Source organism: Larimichthys crocea, chromosome IV (genome assembly GCF_000972845.2).
Source record: "Larimichthys crocea isolate SSNF chromosome IV, L_crocea_2.0, whole genome shotgun sequence".
NCBI lineage: Eukaryota > Metazoa > Chordata > Actinopteri > Sciaenidae > Larimichthys > Larimichthys crocea.
Window position 1 is genome coordinate 3,976,889 of NC_040014.1, and position 21,114 is coordinate 3,998,002.

The 21,114-nt window shown below is 41.1% G+C and overlaps 2 protein-coding genes across 3 annotated transcripts in view; one reads left to right on the forward strand and one right to left on the reverse strand.

Annotated features, from left to right (window-relative positions):
- The window catches only part of niban2a (niban apoptosis regulator 2a), a 31,183-nt gene extending 25,110 nt beyond the window's left edge, over window positions 1–6,073 (reverse strand). Inside the window, exon 1 of the mRNA XM_010745770.3 lies at window positions 5,661–6,073. Within this exon, the coding sequence (XP_010744072.2) occupies window positions 5,661–5,715 (55 nt within the window). The 5' untranslated portion in view covers window positions 5,716–6,073. The remainder of the gene's footprint in view (window positions 1–5,660) is intronic.
- A 1,221-nt stretch (window positions 6,074–7,294) lies between these two features.
- The window catches only part of stxbp1a (syntaxin binding protein 1a), a 37,241-nt gene continuing 23,421 nt past the window's right edge, over window positions 7,295–21,114 (forward strand). For both annotated transcript variants that reach the window (XM_027278610.1, XM_027278611.1), the window contains exon 1: window positions 7,295–7,449. In XM_027278610.1, the coding sequence (XP_027134411.1) occupies window positions 7,413–7,449 (37 nt within the window). In that variant the 5' untranslated portion in view covers window positions 7,295–7,412. The remainder of the gene's footprint in view (window positions 7,450–21,114) is intronic.

The window sequence follows — 21,114 nt, forward strand, 5'->3', positions numbered from 1 at the left end:
TTTATGTGTATAGTTCCTGCCAAATTCATCCTAAACCTCAAAATAATTATCATAATAAATCATAAATGATGTGAACTGTTGGTCGAGCAAAAGAAGGAATTTGAAGATGTCACATTGTTAATTATGATGAACATCTATTGATGATTTATATTTTCAGATTTCAGATATTTTATAGCCTAAACAGCCAAGGAAAATAATCTTTAGTTGTAACCCTAGTTTGAAGTCTCTGTATGGGTGTGAATTAAGTTGAATCTGTGTTTTCCTGTATTGTATAGATCCTTTCCACAGCTTGACTCAGCAGTTTTTCCCACCACTGTCCGCAAGCAGCATCTTGGTAAATAGGCCAAGGACCTGCTGGAGGGGATATGAGCTTTCCCACGTTCCAGTGCTGAAAAAGTCAGTTAGAGAGCCGATCAGTGTATTTGGCTCAGTCAGCAGCAGACAGTGTTGACTATGATCTGTTTATGGAAGGAACAACACAGGAAGGAGGGAGTCAGCCTGCAGTGGGAGAGCAGGAAGGAAAGAGCTGACAGGACAGGATAGACAGGGAGAGAATGAGGAGGAGACAGGGACACACAGACTTATAAAAAACAGTGTCATACCAGGAGGAGATGGGTGGACAGGTCAGGGGAAATATAAAGGAAGTGAAACAGCTGAAACAAATTTATCTATTTAGTAGGGGTTGGCTATCAAACCTCATCTGTGCTAGGATGGAAAAATCCTGGTATTCTATCATCCACTCTCTTTCACTCATGAGTTTTAGAAGACTGTTATTAAGAGAAATTATTATTATATATTAGTATTATATGGGTTTTTCAAGCTTTATTTTGACTGATACAGCTGAAGATTGACAGGAAAGTGGGAAGTGAGAGGGGGGAAGAGAGGAACTGAGGACTGAGCCTTTTGTACCTAATGACCTAACCGTCACCCCTGTTCCAAAGCTTTTTCCTCAGACAGGTTTTTTTATGAATCACCCACTAACTACCTTAATATTAGGATTTCTAAATATACTAATCTTATTAGTATTTGGATTTAAATCATATTTTCCCCTGTTTACTGTATGTTCTATATGGATCTTGTGCAAGCAAGATATACAGTACACACAAGATATTGCATATTTTGTGCACAAGACAAAAAAAAATCAGCACTTTGGGAGTTCTGTATTGTTGGCTTCAAATATATATTTTTTAATTAAGGATATCCGATAACACAAATTTCCACAAGATAAATACTGGCTAAGGGGGCTTCCATTCCAAATGTGCAGAGAGTCGGTACTTTCCACTGGCTGTCTTGCTTTGCCAAAGTCAGCAGACTGGATAGCTGTATATGGACAGCCTTTTGGGCACTTGGAAATTGGAATTTGGGAACAAAGACCGCATCATAAATAACACAGTCAACCCTCTGTTTCAACCTATATAGGGATGCCAAAATGTTCTGTTATATCCCTCCACGCCATCACTTGCTATTTCCTATTTCCTATTCCTTTTTCTCACTCCCAGAAAATTTACAGCGCCTTGTAGCCTGACTCCTAAAAATCCAGCAACTCATTCCCAGACTTGTACCATCAGCTCTTGTTTCGTTCTTGCACTATCAATTCCATGTTCGTAACTGACTAACTATAGATCAATAATAACAGTTATATAGATTTTATTACCAGCATACAATCATACCTGTCCTCGAATGTGGAGAACTAATGCAGAGGCAGGTATTTATTAACTTGAACAAAGACAGCCCTTAAAGATAGGGATTTCTAATCTGATTACAAACTCAAAATGAATGCACGGTGTTACTAGAAAAAAAGTCAGGTGATCATCAAAGTCAGTAGGATTAAGCCTCTGGAAACCATGACCGTATCTGTATCATGACAGTTCATCCCTCTGGAAACCATGACCGTATCTGTATCATGACAGTTCATCCAGCATTTGCTGAAATATTTCAGTCTAATGGACTAAAATGTTCATCTGTTTGATGTTTAAAATGTACAGAATAACTGAGCAACAGACCAAACAGACATGCCACTAGCGATTAACAAATTGAAAAAACATTGAAATAACAGATACCTGATACCAGATACCTGGAAAAGATGTCAGTTAATATATATTGCATCTTTATATATTGCTTAGCCAGACGTCCCCGTCCCCATAACATTTTCCAACTCCTCTTGTGGAATCCAGAGGCATTAGATGAGGTAGATGAGGTATAAAATCTCTTCACCATGTTGTGGGTCAATCCCAGGGTCTCTTACCAGTTGGATATGCCCTGAAAACCTCAGAAGGAAGACGCCCCAGAGCCACCTCAATTGGCTCCTTCCACTGCGAAGGAGCAGTTGCTCTACTCTGAGTTTTCTTCTGATGCCTGAGCATTACACTCTGTCTCTAAGAGTGAATCCAGACACCCTATGGTGGAAATGAATTTTGGTCGTGATCGCAACTTTTTCAGTCACGATCTAGACCCCATGACCATGGAACGTAGATCAATTGGTAAAACAAAAGCTTTACTTTCTGACTCAGCTCCCTCTTCACCACAAAGGTCTGGTGGAGCATGCACCAATCCATCTGTCCATCTGACGCTCCATTTTACCCTGACTTGTGAACAAGACATACAGCTACTGCTTCACAATCTGCAGGGAGTAAACCATCATTTTCCAGTAGAGAATCATTGGCTAAGGTGGTGACTCTCATGATGACTGCATCGCATTTACAGTAACTGCAAATCACCACTTTGCATCATAAAGGTCTAAAGCCAACAGAAACACATCATCTGCAAAGAGCAAAGAGACAAACTTGAGGTACACAAACAACACATTCCCCTACCGCCAGCTGTGTTTTGAGATCCCGTCCACAAAGAGCACAAACAGAACCACTGATAAGGGACAACTCTGGTAGAGCCCAATACCTAAATGTTGGACTTCCTGCAGAGGATACAGACACAGCGTTTACTCCAATTATGGACCTGTAAGGTAGCCATCACAAGACTCCTAGGGGGACACAATTCACAAGCCTTCTCCAAATCTACAAAACATACATAGACTGGATAAGCGAACTCTGGAACAGAATCCGCATTGCATCTCCTGGATCTGAGGTTCAACATTCCAGCAAATCTTTGACAGCATGCAAATGCCTCAGATTAGCACTTAAGCCAGAAGCATTTATTATTATTATTAACCAGTGAAATGCATCTGAAATATGAGCTGTTGACATAGGCTGCAGGCCTCATTCACACCCTGTTTTGTTGTAATGTGAAAGTCACAACCTTGTTCTGTGACACATATTTGAGAAGAGTAGGATCTTATTATAATTTATATAATTTATATAAAATATGATGATATAATTTACCATCATTAGCCTGCAGACAAACAAGGACACAACACATCGTCTCTCTTCAGCATAAAAACAATTATGGATGGATAAACATCAAATGTGTGGGTGGATGATTTGCATTTGTACCGCATGTGTGCGTGTCTCTGTGTGTGTATGTGTGTGTGTGTGTGTGTGTGTGCGCGCGCACATATTGCATTAAGTAATATGTGGCTCATGAGGGAGGAGATCATTTTGTGAGAATGTGCTCAGGCAGAGGATGAAGAAATCACCTTGTAGGGAGGTGCACATGTCAAATAAAACTCCCCAATGCAGAAATGCTGAGCAGTCTTCACTCCCATACACTTACACACACACACACACACACATACACACACACACACACACACACACACACACACACACACACACACACACACACACTCTTAAGAAAGAACTGAACAAATGAGAGGTTTTCCAGAGGTTCATTAATGTTCAAATCAAAGGACATGCTATTTGTTATGCTATTCACGCATGCAAAGAGAGCCAAGGATCTACAGAAAGATGGTAGAGACGACACAGAGGGAGGGCGTGTGGGAGCCATTAATCTAGTGACATGTTTCTACCTGCTTTACCTCGCAGCTTCACACATTACTCTTACACTTCTCTCTCCCTCCTCTGGTTCATCTCTCCATGTGTATCTTTTTTTATTCTCAACCATGCTCATACATGTTTGACATGTTTGAAATGTTGGTAGCTGTTCAAATGTTCATGTTTTACATTTTTTTCACCTTAAATAGATTTCACTAAAAACTTATCTGACAAGCCAACGCCTTTTGTCGTTAACAGCACATAGGTCACGTGATGACACCTAAACCGGCTCCATTCACTCCAAAAAGTAAGTGGACCCTTTGAGATGAGATTATTTTGTCACACAACCTGTTCCAAAGGTCAAGAATACACTTTTCATGTTTGTTTACAGTTTCTTTTCAGCTCATTCTGAATCTGACACATTCCTTAGAGGCCTACCTATAGAGATCAGATATAGGGCAGTGGTGTTCTAGACTGTGAAGTCATTCATTATTTTTTTTAAATAACTGATCATTTGTAAAATTGCTTTTGTTTTGCCTGACCAACAGTCAAGCTTTTAACTGTGTTATTCTTCCTATTTTAAACTATCCCTCCGAGTATTTCTCTGTCTGGTTCACAAAACAACAACAACAACAAAGAAATTGAGTCCCTGGACCTCAAGAACATAATCTTTGGTTTCCATAAGTGGTTTACTCATTCAAATACGCTGGCCAACATACACACACAAACACATTTACAACCCTGAAAAACATCCTAACTGAGACTAAAATGTCTTTGAAACAACAGGAAAACACACATCTGAAGCATCTGAAGGCCAACTCAAAAATAAAAACAAGTATTCTCCCTTTTCATTAGCTGCTTTTCAGACCTTGGATGCACTGCTACAGTGATAGTCTTATAATTTCAAGAAAGCATCTACAGATCCATTAAATTGTCTCAGCCCCTCTGCACTGTTCCTCCTCTTCCCTCTGCTCCCATGGCTTTTTGAAATAATCACACAGACCTGCAGGGTTCACAGTGGGAGGCTGGAGCAATCTGAGCCTTAAATAGCAGTCAGTCCCAAACTTATACAAACATGCTCCCCTTTGGGAAACCTACTTATTATCTCAGAGAAACAGGCCTGCAGCAGAGAGATGGGATTCAGGGGAACTCTTTAAGTAAAGCACTGATATGAATGAGAAGCTTTGTGCTAGAATGAAACAGGGGAAGGTGACACTTACTGAGGGGATATTGCTTGCATGTGCATTGCAGTTCAGTTTAATCTATTTTAACACCATTACACATTTTCTTTAGGCAAACTGTGCAGGGAATACTTCTCTCTGCAGGTCAGTATGACAGCCCAGCTTTAAAATAGCTTGTTTGATCTAAAATAGCGTCTTCGCCAACACATGAGCATGAGTTGTCAGACAATTCTGACGAGATGGACATGCAGACATGCTGAATATGAGAATATCTACGGTTTATTGGATTTATTGAGGCTGCACGAACCTATAAAATCCAAATAAATCAACAGATTGGAAGCTCATTGGTCCAGAAATAAACTTTTTCAAATACAGAAAACCAAGTCAGTAATAGTGGTGTAACAATACCACTGAAGCTGAACGATACAAGAACTTTACTAAAGCTTCAGAGCTGTTTTTTAAAAAAAGAATGTTTTCTTCTGTTTTGTTTTTTTTAAATATTATTTTATGAATAAAATAACTTTTAATGAACTTCAATCTGTACATGTCTACAGTTGTCCCTTCAGCTGCAGCTGGAGATCTCCTCTCTTACCTGTAATCATCTCCCGCCTGCTCTCATCCAGGTGAGAGGAAACCACGTCCCCCATGGTTACAGCCTCAGATCCTGCCAAGTATCCGAGTTGGTTACAGGTTGTACACAAAAAGGAAAATGTGTGTTGGTGGTATTTCCAGTAGTGTCAAATATCCGAGCTGAGCCGCTGGGGAAAACGCTTCACTTCCCTCCTGAGAGGCGCACGGATCTGGCGCTGCTGCGTGTCTCCAAAGTCCAGAAGAGGAGGAGGAGGAGGAGGACTGAGGCGAGGTTAACAACTCCCCCGCCGGTAAAGAGCTGGAGGAGGTGAACACTAGTCTGGTTCACAGTGGACACACCCTCTGGGAGTCATCACAGGTCCAACGTGTTCAGTGGGCCCTGCCAAGGGTGTGGCCAGAACCAGGAGCTTAATAGAGTGACAGCAGAATTCAGTATTCAGTGCGAGTGAGTGTGTTTTTAGTGTAAAATGTAAAACATATATGACATTTAGACCTGCATGCTCTGTATGTGAAGATCACCTCTAGGCAATTTGGCTTATTTTAAAATAGCTTTATATATGTATATAGCATTCATTTATTTCAATACTATCTTGCCCTGAAGCCCTAAATAAGTTGAAAACCATTAGAGGTTTTGCATTTAACAGTTTGAAGGATTGCCCAGTGCTTTTCTGTTTTCCTGCAGAAAGATACATGCTGCCCCCTTGTGGACACTTTGACACTTTGTTTCTCGGCCTGAATTCACTGCAGAAAACCTCACTGACATCTTCCATCATAATTAGTTGGTACATATATATATATATATATGCTACTAGTCCACAAGTTAGTGGATCAAACTAAAACCTGCAAAACTTATCAGTTATCACATAACTTCCATTTTTTATAGCAAATATGCAAACTTCTCAACTTCTCAAATGTGAGGATTTCTGTCTTTCCTCTTTAATATTACTGTAAATATAACAGCTAAATATAGTTTGGCTTTGTGTTACAAATGACCAAAGTAGTTTGTGCTCTGAGAACTTTCACCTCACCTTTATAGAAAAATACTATGTAAAGGTCCAGTGTGGCATCTAACTGCAGTTGCTGATTGCAACCCTCTTCTTCCTAGTGTGAATGAGCAAAAAATGCAAAAGGCCAGTGTTTAGTTTGTCCGTTCTAAGCTACTGTAGAAACATGGCAATTCAAAATGGGGGGTTCCATATAAGAGGATGTATAAGAGGTTTCTAGATATAAAAATCTCATTCTGAGGTAATATAAACAGTGATTCTTATTTCTAGGCCATGAAAACATAGTTATGCATAATATATTCCAGATCTTTAATATTCTCTAAATAAAACCCCTAAATCTGACACGCTGGACCTTTAATACTTAACAATATCATTATTTAAACCAAACACATTACAGTGACTGAAAATATGACAAAGACATCTCTGGTGTTTTATAATTATACATACATACTTTATTACATGCATTAAATAAGTCTCTGATATCCCGATATCTAAGTAATATAAGGACTAATGAGGGGTTTAAGAACTAGTACAAGGCTGTAGTAGTTGATTAGGATAATAAGTCGCAGTTGTAGTCAGACGTCCAACACCACCAATGAGAGGAAGATGCGGAAGGATACGCAGTGACGTTTCCAACTGGAGGCTCCTCCGCAGCGATGTGAGGTGAATACAGAGAGGAGGGGGAGAGAGAGAGAGAGAGAGAGAGCAGAGGGTGAACACTCAGTCCAACACTCATCAGGAGCAGCATCATGGCACCTATCGGATTAAAGGCGGTGGTCGGCGAAAGTAAGATTATATTTCTATGATTTTGTATTAAACATGTTGAGATGCTGCGGCGCTGCGCCGTGCGCGCAAATGCGCTTGTGTGTGTGTGTGTGTGTGTGTTTTTGGCAGGATGCGGATGTCAGCAGTGCATTTGGGCGATGATGATGATGAAGGTGGTGCTGTTGGTGTTCCATTGTATCCTGTTGTAAAGCGGTGTAGTGAGGAGAGCTGTAGATAACCTGCAGAGGCTGGTTTGTCTCACTGGGCTCCTGCGGTGCGGATGCGCAATTGTATATGAAGCGGCGGAGAACTAAAAATGGCTTTAACAGGCGGTGATTAGCCCACTGATAGAAAACGTGAGGATGCAGAGAGCCTGGAGGCAGATGGAGCCCACATACGCCCTTTTAGCCTCAATCAGCGTTTTAATTCTGGAGTAATCTGCATTGGAAATGTAACAAAAACTGTTTTTATGCCTGAATATTGCTTTATAAGATGCTCTAGACACTTGCTTCTCACGCCACGTTTAGCTAATTATATCCAATAATCCAGTGTAATGGCACTGGTTATAAAGTGACACTCTCCATCCGTGGGATTCCCTGATTTGAGCAGTGCCTCACCCCTCTGATGGAGCATGAATCGGTTGCGTAAAACACCCTTTCTCAGAGCCTAAATCAAGCTCCGCTACACCTTAATGGCGGATGGTGTCCAACACGAGAAAGTTGCCTAAAAAAAGGCCTCTCCACAAGAAATTCCGCATTATCTGTACACAAGCTACCGTCCAGTAACGATCAGCGTATGCCCTTTCATCCTCCTCCTCACTGTGCCCTTTGCTGGCGATGCGCCACCGATCAAACCCAGCGTGTGATCCTGCATCATTAGGACGCTGTAGACTCGACTGCTCATTATCGGATTTTGTCATTTAGACTCTTTTATTTGGGCTGATGCTCCGGCAGTGTCTGTGTGAGTGTGTGCTGCTGATGCAAGGCCAGGAACACGGAGGCGCAGCTCTGTTCTCATCAGCAGGGTCAACTGGGTGCAAGTGATGGTGGTCGAGATAATGTCAGACAGGCCTGCATAGTAAACCAACACTCACAGAGACCAGATCATGTGAATCCAGGTATCCAACACATCACTCATGTTCTCCGTCTTCTCTTCGGCTGCACGTTCCTTGCATTTTCGGTAACGTGCCCTGCCCGTGGTGCAGGATTTGCTTCATTTGGTCTCTCTCGTTCACATTATCGATTCGGTTTCACATTTCACTACAGAAATCCACGCTCTGGCTCTGTACTTCTGTCTCACTCTCTGGCAGTAAGATTGCCACATTCTCTACATTTCCTAAATGGTATCAGGATCAGTGATTTATCATATTTCACATGTGTCCTGCTGCACATTCTTAGCCCACACCTCCGCCCCCATCATAAACACATACACCTCCACCTCCTTAGTCAGCATTCTTTGGCTTTGGTATGATAATGTGAAAAAGGTTTGTGCTTTGGCTGGCAGTCAGGCCTCCCACATGGAGGAAGAGTTGAGCCTGAATCACCAAAGATTAAAATCCCCCCGAAATGTACATTCACATTGAAGCCAAAAGTACAATATGATGTGATATAATAATAATAATAATAATAACAATAATAATAATAATAATAATAATAGATATAATATTGTTGTGTCTAGCATATCTAGCTGAAAGAAGATATGTCACAATATTTAGACATTTTTGCACATATATAGTGATCAAATGTAAAGAAAAGAAAACTTAACATGTCTCAACCAAAACTTTGATTGATTAATTGTGTTAGTTTTTAATTGGCTTGTGTGGAATCATTGATTTTTGATTGATTATTTTCTGTTGATCAGTAACATGATCGTATCACCATAAAAAAAAGATTCCACAGATAATAATTATTGGCCAACTCTGCTGTGGAGTTAGAACATTTTTAATAGGTGATTAGAAAATATTTGGTCTAGAGAGCTACAGTATGTTATGGCTGAGGTGAGAATTAATATAAGCGTGAGACCAGACTTGCGTTTTTTATGTCTTATATAAGATTTTTCAGTAATATGGCAACATTTTTTTTTTATTTAAACCCATGAGACATCATCTGCACACCTCCAGCATTACACAATACAGCTCCACATGCCCAATATTCTTGTACATTATTTAATTACTTAAGCCTTGTAACTGGCTTTTACATAACCCGCTTTGTAAAACTAGGCAGGCCCTCAGTGTCGAGTGAATCGTCTTTTCCAGAACAATGTAAACACTTGCGCACGTTTCCCAGTAGGTAAAGGCAGGAAACACAGCAGGCAACACCTGCGCTCTGTTTGGCTGAGGTGAAGCTCGGATGGGATTGGTGGAGGTGGTGGGGGCAAAAAAAAAAGGGGAGGGCGACACCATCATGGGTCCTCTCTGCAGCAGTGGATGGAGCAGCCAGGATGAAGGAGGGGGGATGGGCAGCTAGCAGAGCCTAACCCTCCCCTTTCTCGACTGTATGTGAGCATCGGTCCCACAGAGCAGCCGAAGGAAAATAAAGCTGAATGATGAGGATCTCAGCGCACAGCAATAACCTGAACTGCTAGATATTTAAAACTGGGCTCCCGCTCAGGATGATGAAGCTGAGGGAGCACAGCAGCTCTTTGTGTGAATTACAAGCCAGTGATTAAACAGAAACACAGAGTAATGCATGCTTGTGTTACAGAATAGGTCATTTTCTGTTGTGATATTGATATAGCGGTATACTGCAGTGCACCTTTGGGACGTTTAAGTGAGAGACTCTCAGTCATGAGTCAGTCATAAATGAAATTGCCCAACCCTACTTTTATACGGTCATTGTCTCTACCTCCTTATTCCTGGGGGTCATGAGGTTCAAATGGAACATACAGTATTAATCACCATCTTTCCATTGCATAACAGGTTTAAGTAATATTTTGAAAGAGAGAAAATATGCCTGCTGAGTGCAATTGAAGGTGGCATTATCATTTATTTATTTAGTTAGCTCGGTGATCAGAGCGCCAAGATCAGCCAGTCGTAAGACAGAACTCAAAAGACATATCACACCTATAGCTGAAAAAATTATTTGTATTGTCGCCGTTCTGCTCTGTGAAGAATATAGTCTGTGAACTCAGAGGTAGAGCTAAACCGATGCTAGTAGAGTCAGTTTGTTCCTAATTCCATACATGATTATGCAATATCAGTTAATGATACAATACATTTGTACTGTTCAGTGTTGTAACAGCAGGAAACAATGCAAAGCTTGTGCCGAAAGATACCACTTAAGTTGTGACTAGTACTGGGCATTGAATCTTAATCATTTCAAAGTGCTGTTGTTTCTTTTAGTCTTGTCTCTTGTTACAAAACATTACAGTAATAGACTAACATTCTGGCAAATGCAATAATCAGATGTGAAATTTGATACGACTGCCAAGTCTGTACATTAAGTACCAAGTTGGAGTCAGGACGTGGTTAGCCTAGCTTAGCATGTAGACTTGGAAGTAGTGGGAACCAGCTAGAATGTCCAAAGTTCAATTTCTTGGCAAACAAAAGCCAGATGCAGTGACTGTGCAGAGAACACAAATCAAAACCTGCCATTACAGGTTGCATGTGGAAATACGCTATAGCCAGGGACGCTGCACACAAGGATTCACTCTTCCTTGGAATTATCTGGAAACAGGCTGGTGTGTGTCCACTCCTCTTATAGAGGAGACGGAAGGAGAAAGGTGAAACAGAGAAGGACATGCATGCACTTAGTTGAGCATACACACACTTACACACAAAAAGCTCTTCACTGACCTTGGAAGCATCAGTGAACCAGAGCATCACACACTAGTCTGGGTTCAGTGTCTGACGCAGTGGCTGCTGCCTCTAGGTTGTAAAGCACACACAACATTCACATACACATGCACGCTGTGCACACACACTCGCACTGCCAAATAAATCCATGCTGAAATGTCATGTCGCTGTGGTTACAGTGCATGAAGGGCTGGCTGAAATCAAGCTTTCTAATGCAGGGTTACAGTGGCTCGTAATCTTAATGAATTCTCCTTCTCTTACACTGAGGAAGAGTGCCGTGTCAGAGCTGGCAGACATCCCCCTCCTCCCACTCTTCTCAGCAGCACGTGACTGCTCTCTCCATCCTGCTTTTTGCATACATACATACACACATGCAGTGGAGACATATTTAACACTGTGTTACAGAAATGTCTACTTATAGAACATCAGTGCAGTACCAAAGCCAAGCAGCGTCAGCCAAGATGCTCTGGACAAAAACAAAGACAGAAAGAAAGGCACATTGAGGAGAAAGAAAAAGAGGGAGGATAGCATGACCTGATGATGTTGTAATTTCAACTGTAAAAGGATTAAACATGCAAAATGATGTTGATTTGAGCTTTCATGTTAACCAGTACAGCTGAGGTGGAGCAGACAGCCAGGTAGTTACAGCCTGCAGCATCTCACTGGATCACTCGCTTTCTTACAGTCTATTATATACAGTCTGCCATTTCAGCACCCTGGGTGTCTGTGAGTTGTTTCCCAGCTTCACTTAAATCACTCTGTCTTTTTTAGCACTCTACAGAAACTATCCAGTCATCGCTTCATATTATGAATGAATGCATTACATATCAACCTGATAGTTTCTTTCAGCTCCCTGCATCGTTAATTTCTGTAATCCTGCCAAAACAATTAGCTGATGAATCAGTTAAATGAAATGAATAATCAGTGACCATTTAGATCCATCTCCAAAGTCACAGTGAAATGGCAGTTAGAGCATCTTACTCTTTTATGATGTGTTATATTTCCAATCAAAGTGGCATATTTTCAGTATAATTAGAGAGGGATTTGATGAACTCGTTCAGGGATTTAACTTGATCACTTATAATATGTGTGTGTGTGTGTGTGTGTGTGTGTGTGTGTGTGTGTGTGTGTGTGTGTGTGTGTGTGTATTTGTGTGTGTATTTGTGTGTATGTGCTGTAGTGAGAGTGGAGTCTCTGGAGAATTGGAGATTTGGAGATGTTGAGGACTGTTGGCCTCCACCCATAACTTCTTCACCTGCATTATTAGAAATAAAGAAATTAGAATGCAACCACACTTTTCTGAAAAACATCAAACAAATTATTCATTAAGTCGTGTATTTTGTGAAAATATCAAATATCTCCTGCTTTAAGCTTCTAAAATGTGTTTATATTAAATGATACCTTTAAGTTTTGACAAAATAAGCCATTACCCTCCCTTACTACTTCTCAATTAATACGTCTTCATTGGCTATTTATGTATTCTTTGTGTTTAACCATAACTATGAGCAAAGAGCCTCTGGTGTTGCCGCTTGGAAACTGAACAGAAGTAGGTCTGCACTCACAGAATCAAATGTGTTGAAAATCTTCTCATCTGAAAATAACAGTTCAGTGATATCATTCCAACTAAAATAATTCTAACTGGGGCATCGGAGTAGGATTGTTACAACACTGGGTTTTGCACAACAGTCATTCATCAGTCATCGTCTTGCCACTGATCTCGTATTACAAGAAAAGTTAAGCGTTATTCTGTGCAGCAGTAAAAAAAAAAAAAAAAAAAAAGTGCTGTTTTGTGTGTGAAATGAATGCAGTAATTTGGATGAACTGTGAGGAAAGAGCAAATGCTAAACTAAAGAAAGATACATGTAAATATCTACAAACATCAACAAATGAACTGCTGTAAATCTTGTTAGACAGCCACAGTCAACTAGTAAATCTCTTTCACATCCAGATGGTGCAAAGCTAAAACACACCCTGAAGGCCACACGCAGCCAGCAGCATTCATGCATGGTGAAACTGGCCACAAATCCTGTTGTTGTTGCACAGCTTCTGTTGATTGATTAGGGGCCCTCATAGAAGCTCCTTGCTATCTGGTGAATTGAGGTGGCTGACAAAACCATGTGTGTAAGTGTATTGAAAACCACTTGGCCAAAGTTTCTTGTGCATTCTATCGGGGATAAACATTGTCACAGCAGGTCATAATCTGGTGTCTCCCACCATCTCAAAAATAGAAAAAAGGTTTACCCCTGCCTGTGCTGTTGTTATATGTGCTCATGTGATCTCATATATCTTTTCTATCTGCTCAGATCGTTGGCTGTTTTAAGTAAATAGCATGAAAATTAGTTGACATACTATAAACACAGAGATCAGTCCACTATCATTGACATACAGTCCATGTATAGACACTGCTGCTGTCAGGCTCCATGACTCTTGCTCCTTTACGTCATCTCCCATCACTTATCCGTTCGGGTATGGGAGAAGATCCTTACATTAGTCCTTTTACTGGTTATGGGTGACCTGCACCACTACTCAATCTGCATGACCTCTGACCTCTGACTGGTGGATCAAACTAAAACCTGAATAAAACTACAGTTATCACATAACTTCCATTTTTTATAGCAAATATGCAAACTTCTCAACTTCTCAATGTGAGGATTTTCTGTCTTTCCTCTTTTATATACTGTTAAATAAACAGCTAAATATAGTTTGGCTTTGTGTTACAAATGACCAAAGTAGTTGGTGCTCTGAGAACTTTTCACCTCACCTTTAAAGAAAAATACGATTAAAGGTCCAGTGTGGGCATCTAACGGTGCAGTTGTGTGATGAGCAAAAATGGCAAAGGCCAGTGTTTTGTGGTCCGTTCTAGCTACTGTAGAAACATGGCAATCAAAAATGGGGGGTTTCTATATAAGAGGTTTTCTATAGATATAAAAATCTCATTCTGAGGTAATATAAACAGTGATCTTATTTCTAGGCCTGAACAACAAGTATGCATAATATATTTCCAGATCTTTAATATTTCTGAATAAACCCCCCTAAATCTGACACGCTGGACCTTTAATACTAACAAATCATTATTTAACCAAACACATACGTGACTGAAAAATATGACAAAGACATCTCTGGTGTTTTATAATTTACATCATACTTTTATTACATGCATTAAATAAGTCTCTGATATCCCGATATCTAAGTAATATAAGGACTAATGAGGGGTTTAAGAACGTATACAAGGCTGTAGTAGTTGATTAGGTAATAAGTCGCAGTTGTAGTCAGACGTCCAACACCACCAATGAGAGGAAGATGCGGAAGGATACGCAGTGACGTTTCCAACTGGAGGCTCCTCCGCAGCGATGTGAGGTGAATACAGAGAGGAGGGGGAGAGAGGGAGAGAGAGAGCAAGGGTGAACATCAGTCCAACACTCATACAGGAGCAGCATCATGGCAACCTATCGTATTAAAGGCGGTTGGTCGGCGAAGTAAGATTATCATTTCTATGATTTTGTATTAACATGTTTTGAGATGCTGCGGCGCTTGCGCCGTGCGCGCAAATGCGCTTGTTGTGTGTTGTGTGTTGTTTTTTTTGCCGGATGCGGGTCCGCAGTGCATTTGGCGATGATGATGATGAAGGTGGTGCTGTTGGTGTTTCCATTGTATCCTGTTGGTAAAGCGGTGTAGTGAGGAGAGCTGTAGATAACCGTGCAGAGGCTGGTTTGTCTCACTGGGCTCCTGCGGTGCGGATGCGCAATTGGTATATGAAGCGGCGGAGACTAAAAAATGGCTTTAACAGGCGGTGATAGCCCACTGAAGAAAACGTGAGGATGCAGAGAGCCGGGAGGCAGATGGAGCCCACATACGCCCTTTTAGCCTCAATCAGCGTTTTAATTCTGGAAGTATCTGCATTGGAAATGAAAAAAAACTGTTTTTATGCCTGAATATTGCTTTATAAGATGCTCTAGACACTTGTTCTCACGCCACGTTTAGCTAATTAGATATCCAATAATCCAGTGTAATGGCACTGGTTTTATAAAGTGACACTCTCCATCCGTGGGATTCCCTGATTGAGCCATGGCCTCACCCCTCTGATGAGCGCATGAATCGGTTGCCGTAAACACCCTTTCTCAGAGCCTAAACAAGCTCCGCTACAACTTAAGGGCGGATGGTGTCCAACACGAGAAAGTTGCCTTAAAAAAAGGCCTCTCCACAAGAAATTCCGCATTACTGTACACAAGCTACCGTCCAGTAACGATCAGCGTATGCCCTTTCATCTCCTCCTCACTGTGCCCTTTGCTGGCGATGCGCCACCGATCAAACCCAGCGTGTGATCCTGCATCATTAGGACCTGTAGACTCGACTGCTCATTATCGGATTTTCATTTAGACTCTTTTATTTGGGCTGATGCGCGGCAGTGTCTGTGTGAGTGTGGTGCTGCTGATGCAAGGCCAGGAACACGGGGCGCAGCTCTGTTCTCATCAGCAGGGTCAACTGGGTGCAAGTGATGGTGGTCGAGATAATGCAGACAGGCCTGCATAGTAAACCAACACTCACAGAGACAGATCATATGAATCCAGGTATCCAACACATCACTCATGTTCTCCGTCTTCTCTTCTGCGGCACGTTCCTTGCATTTTCGGTAACGTGCCTGCCCGTGGTGCAGGATTGCTTCATTTTGGTCCTCTCTCGTTCACATTATCGATTCGGTTTCACATTTCACTACAGAAAATCCACGCGCTGGCCTCGGTACTTCTGTCTCACTCCTCTGGCAGTAAGATTGCCACATCTCGACATTTCCCTAAATGGTATCAGGACAGTGATTTATCATATTCACATGTGTCCTGCTGCACATTCTTAGCCCACACCTCCGCCCCCATCATAAACACATACACCTCCACCTCCTTAGTCAGCATTCTTTGGCTGTTTATATAATGTGAAAAAGGTTTGTGCTTTGGCTGGCAGTCCAGGCCGCCCACATGGAGCAAGAGTTGAGCCGAATCACCAAAGATTAAAATCCCCCCCGAAATGTACATTCACATTGAAGCCAAAGTATACAATAGATGTATATAATAATAATAATATAATAAAAATAATAATAATAATAATAATAATATGATATAATATTGTTTGTGTCTAGCAACTAGCTGAAAAAAGAAGTCACAATATTTAGACATTTTGCACATATATAGTGATCAAATGTAAAGAAAAGAAAACTTAACAGGTCCTCAACCAAACTTTGATTGATAATTGTGTAGTTTTTTCATTGGCTTTGTGGAATCATTATTTTTTGATTGATTTATTTCTGTTTGATCAGTAACATGATTGTATGCCATGAAAAGATTCCACAGATATATTTATTGCCCAACTCGGCTGTGGATTAGAACTTTTTAATAGGTGATTAGAAAATATTTGGTCTAGAGAGCTACAGTATGTTATGGCTGAGGTGAGATTAATATAAGTTGTGAGACCAGACTTGCGTTTTTATGTCTATATAAGATTTTTCAGTAATAGGGCAAAAAAAATTTTTTATTTAAACCCATGAGACATCATCTGCACACCTCCAGCATTACACAATACAGCTCCACATCCCAATATTCTTGTACATTATTAATTACTTAAGCCTTGTAACTGGCTTTTACATAACCCGCTTTGTAAAACTAGGCAGGCCCTCAGTGTCGAGTGAATCGTCTTTTCCAGAACAATGTAAACACTGCGCACGTTTCCCAGTAGGTAAAGGCAGGAAACGCAGCAGGCAACACCGCGCTCTGTTTGGCTGAGGTGAAGCTCGGATGGGATTGGTGGGAGGTGGTTGGGGGCAAAAAAAAAAGGGGAGGGCGACACCATCATGGGTCCTCTCTGCAGCAGTGGATGGAGCAGCCAGGATGAAGGAGGGGGATGGGCACTAGCAGAGCCTAACCCTCCCCTTTCTCGACTGTATGTGAGCATCGGTCCCACAGAGCAGCCGAAGGAAAATAAAGCTGAATGATGAGGATCTCAGCGCACAGCAATAACCTGAACTGCTAGATATTTAAAACTGGGCCTCCCGCTCAGGATGATGAAGCTGAGGGAGCACAGCAGCTCTTTGTGTAAATTACAAGCCAGTGATTAAACAGAAACACAGAGAATGCATGCTGTGTTACAGAAAGGTCTTTTCTGTTGTGATATTGATATAGTGGTATACTGCAGTGCACTTTGGGACTTTTAAGTGAGAGACTCTCAGTCATGAGTCAGTCATAAATGAAATTGCCACCCTACTATACGGTCATTGTCTCTACTCCTTATTCCTCGGGGTCATGAGGTTCAAATGGAACATACAGTATTAATCACCATCTTTCCATTGCAATACAGGTCAAGTAATATTGAAGAGAGAAAATATGGCTGCTGAGTGCAATTGAAGGTGGCATTATCATATTTATTTAGTTAGCTCGTGATCAGAGCGCCAAGATCAGCCAGTCGTAACAGAACTCAAAAGACATATCCACCTATAGCTGAAAAAATTTGTATTGTCGCCGTTCTGATCTGTGAAGAATATAGTCTGTGAACTCAGAGGTAGAGCTAAACGATGCTAGTAGAGTCAGTTTGTTCCTAATTCCATACATGATTATGCAATATCAGTTAATGATACAATACATTTGTACTGTTCAGTGTTTGTAACAGCAGGAAAACAATGCAAAGCTTGTGCCGAAAGATGCCACTTAAGGGTGAGTAGTACTGGGCATTGAATCTTAATCATTCAAAGTGCTGTTGTTTCTTTTAGTCTTGTCTCTTGTTACAAAACATTACAGTAATAGACTGACATTCTGGCAAATGCAATACAGATGTGAAATTTGATACGACTGCCAAGTCTGTACATTAAGTACCAAGTTGGAGTCAGGACGTGGTTAGCCTAGCTTAGCATGTAGACTTGGAAGTAGTGGGAACCAGCTAGAATGTCCAAAGTTCAATTTCTTGGCAAACAAAAGCCAGATGCAGTGACTGTGCAGGAGAACACAAATCAAAACCTGCCATTACAGGTTGCATGTGGAAAACGCTATAGCCAGGGACGCTGCAACACAAGGATTCACTCTTCCTTGGAATTATCTGGAAACAGGCGGGTGTGTGTCCACTCCTCTATAGAGGAGACAAGGAGAAAGGTGAAACAGAGAAGGACATGCATGCACTTAGTTGAGCATACACACAATTACACACAAAAGCTCTTCACTGACCTTGGAAGCATCAGTGAACCAGAGCATCACACACTAGTCTGGGTTCAGTGTCTGACGCAGTGGCTGCCGCTCTGGGTTGTAAAGCACACACAACATTCACATACACATGCAGCGCGGCACACACACTCGCACTGCCAAATAATCCATGCTGAAATGTCATGTCGCGTGGTTTACAGTGCATGAAGGGCTGGCTGAAATCAAGCTTTTCTAATGCAGGGTTACAGTGGCTCGTAATCTTAATGAATTCTCCTTCTCTTACATGAGGAAGAGTGCCGTGTCAGAGCTGGAAGACATCCCCTCCTCCCACTCTTCTCAGAGCACGTGACTGCTCCTCCATCCTGCTTTTTGCATACATACATACACACATGCAGGGAGACATATTTAACACTGTGTTACAGAAATGTCTACTTATAGAACATCAGTGCAGTACCAAAGCCAAGCAGCGTCAGCCAAGATGCTCGGAAAAAAAAGACAGAAAGAAAGGCCACTTGAGGAGAAAGAAAAAGAGGGAGGATAGCATGACTGATGATGTTGTAATTTTAACTGTAAAGGATTAAAATGCAAAAGGATGTTGATTTGAGCTTCATGTTAACCAGTGCAGCTGAGGTGGAGCAGACAGCAGAGCACTCAGAGCTTCAAATGAAGCTCCAGCCAGTAGTTACAGCCGGCAGCATCTCATGGATCACTCGCTTTCCTACAGTCTATTATATACAGTCTGCCATTTCACAGCACCCTGGGTGTCTGTGAGTTGTTTTCCCAGCTTCACTTAAATCACCTGTCTTTTTTAGCACTCTACAGAAACTATCCAGTCACCGCTTCATATTATGAATGAAGTGCATTACATATCAATCGATAGTTTCTTTCAGCTCCCTGCATCGTTAATTTCTGTAATCCTGCCAAACAATAGCTGATGAATCAGTTAAATGAAATGAATAATCAGTGACCATTTAGATCCATCTCCAAAGTCACAGTGAAATGGCAGTTAGAGCATCTTACTCTTTATGATGTGTTATATTTCCAATCAAAGTGGCATATTTTCGGTATAATTAGAGAGGGATTTGTGAACCGTTCAGGGATTTAACTTGATCACTTATAATGTGTGTGTGTGTGTGTGTGTGTGTGTGTGTGTGTGTGTGTGTGTGTGTGTGTTGTGTATTTGTGTGTATGTGCTGTAGTGAGAGTGGAGTCTCTGGAGAATTGGAGATTTGGAGATGTAAGGACTGTTGCCTACCCATAACTTCTTCACCGGCATTATTAGAAATAAAGAAATTAGAATGCAACCACACTTTTTCTGAAAAACATCAAACAAATTATCATTAAGTCGTGTATTTTGGTGAAATATCAAATATTCCTGCTTTAAGCTTCTAAAATGTTTATATTAAATGATACCTTTAAGTTTTGACAAAATAAGCCATTCCCCTCCCTTACTACTTCTCAATTAATACGTCTTCATTGGCTATTTATGTATCTTGTGTTTAACCATAACTATGAGCAAAGAGCCTCTGGTGTTGCCGCTTGGAAACTGAACAGAAGTAGGTCGGCACTCACAGAATCAAATGTGTTTGAAATCTTCTCATCTGAAAAGAACAGTTCAGGTGATATCATTCCAACTAAAAAATTCAACTGGGGCATCGGAGTAGGATTTTACAACACCGGGTTTTGCACAACAGTCATTCATCATCATGTCTTGCCACTGACTCGTATTACAAGAAAAGTTAAGATTATTCTGTGCAGCAGTAAAAAAAAAAAAAAAAAAAAAAGTGCCGTTTTGTGTGTGAATGAATGCAGTAATTTGGATGAACTGTGAGGAAAGAGCAAATGCTAAACAAAGAAAGATACATGTAAATATCTACAAACATCAACAAATGAACTGCTGTAAATCTTGTTAGACAGCCGTAGTCAACTAGTAAATCTTTTTCACATCCAGATGGTGCAGAGCTAAAACACACCCTGAAGGCCACACACAGCAGCATTCATGCATGGTGAAACTGGCCACAAATCCTGTTGTTGTTGCACAGCTTCTGTTGATTGATTAGGGGCCCTCATAGAAGCTCCTTGCTATCTGGTGAATTGAGGTGGCTGACAAAACCATGTGTGTAAGTGATTGAAAACAACTTGGCCAAAGTTCTTTGCATTCTATGGGATAAACATTTTGATCACAAAATGTTGTGTCACAGCAGGTGTCTCCCACCATCTCAAAAATAGAAAAAAGGTTTACCCCTGCCTATGCGTGTTGTTATATGTGCTCATGTGATCTCATATATCTTTTCTATCTGCTCAGATCGTTGGCTGTTTTAAGTAAATAGCATGAAAATTAGTTGACATACTATAAACACAGAGATCAGTCCACTATCATTGACATACAGTCCATGTATAGACACTGCTGCTGTCAGGCTCCATGACTCTTGCTCCTTTACGTCATCTCCCATCACTTATCCGTTCGGGTATGGGAGAAGATCCTTACATTAGTCCTTTTACTGGTTATGGGTGACCTGCACCACTACTCAATCTGCATGACCTCTGACCTCTGACTGGTGGATGTTGAAGGCCAAAGAGGCTACAGACTCATGATCTTCTATCTATTTACATCCAAACTTGTGCTGGTTGGGGCTGGTTAGGATGTTATGTAACTGCAGGCCTGTCTGACCAGGCTACAGGCTGAATATCAGACCATGAATCCTCTACGTCTCAGGATTG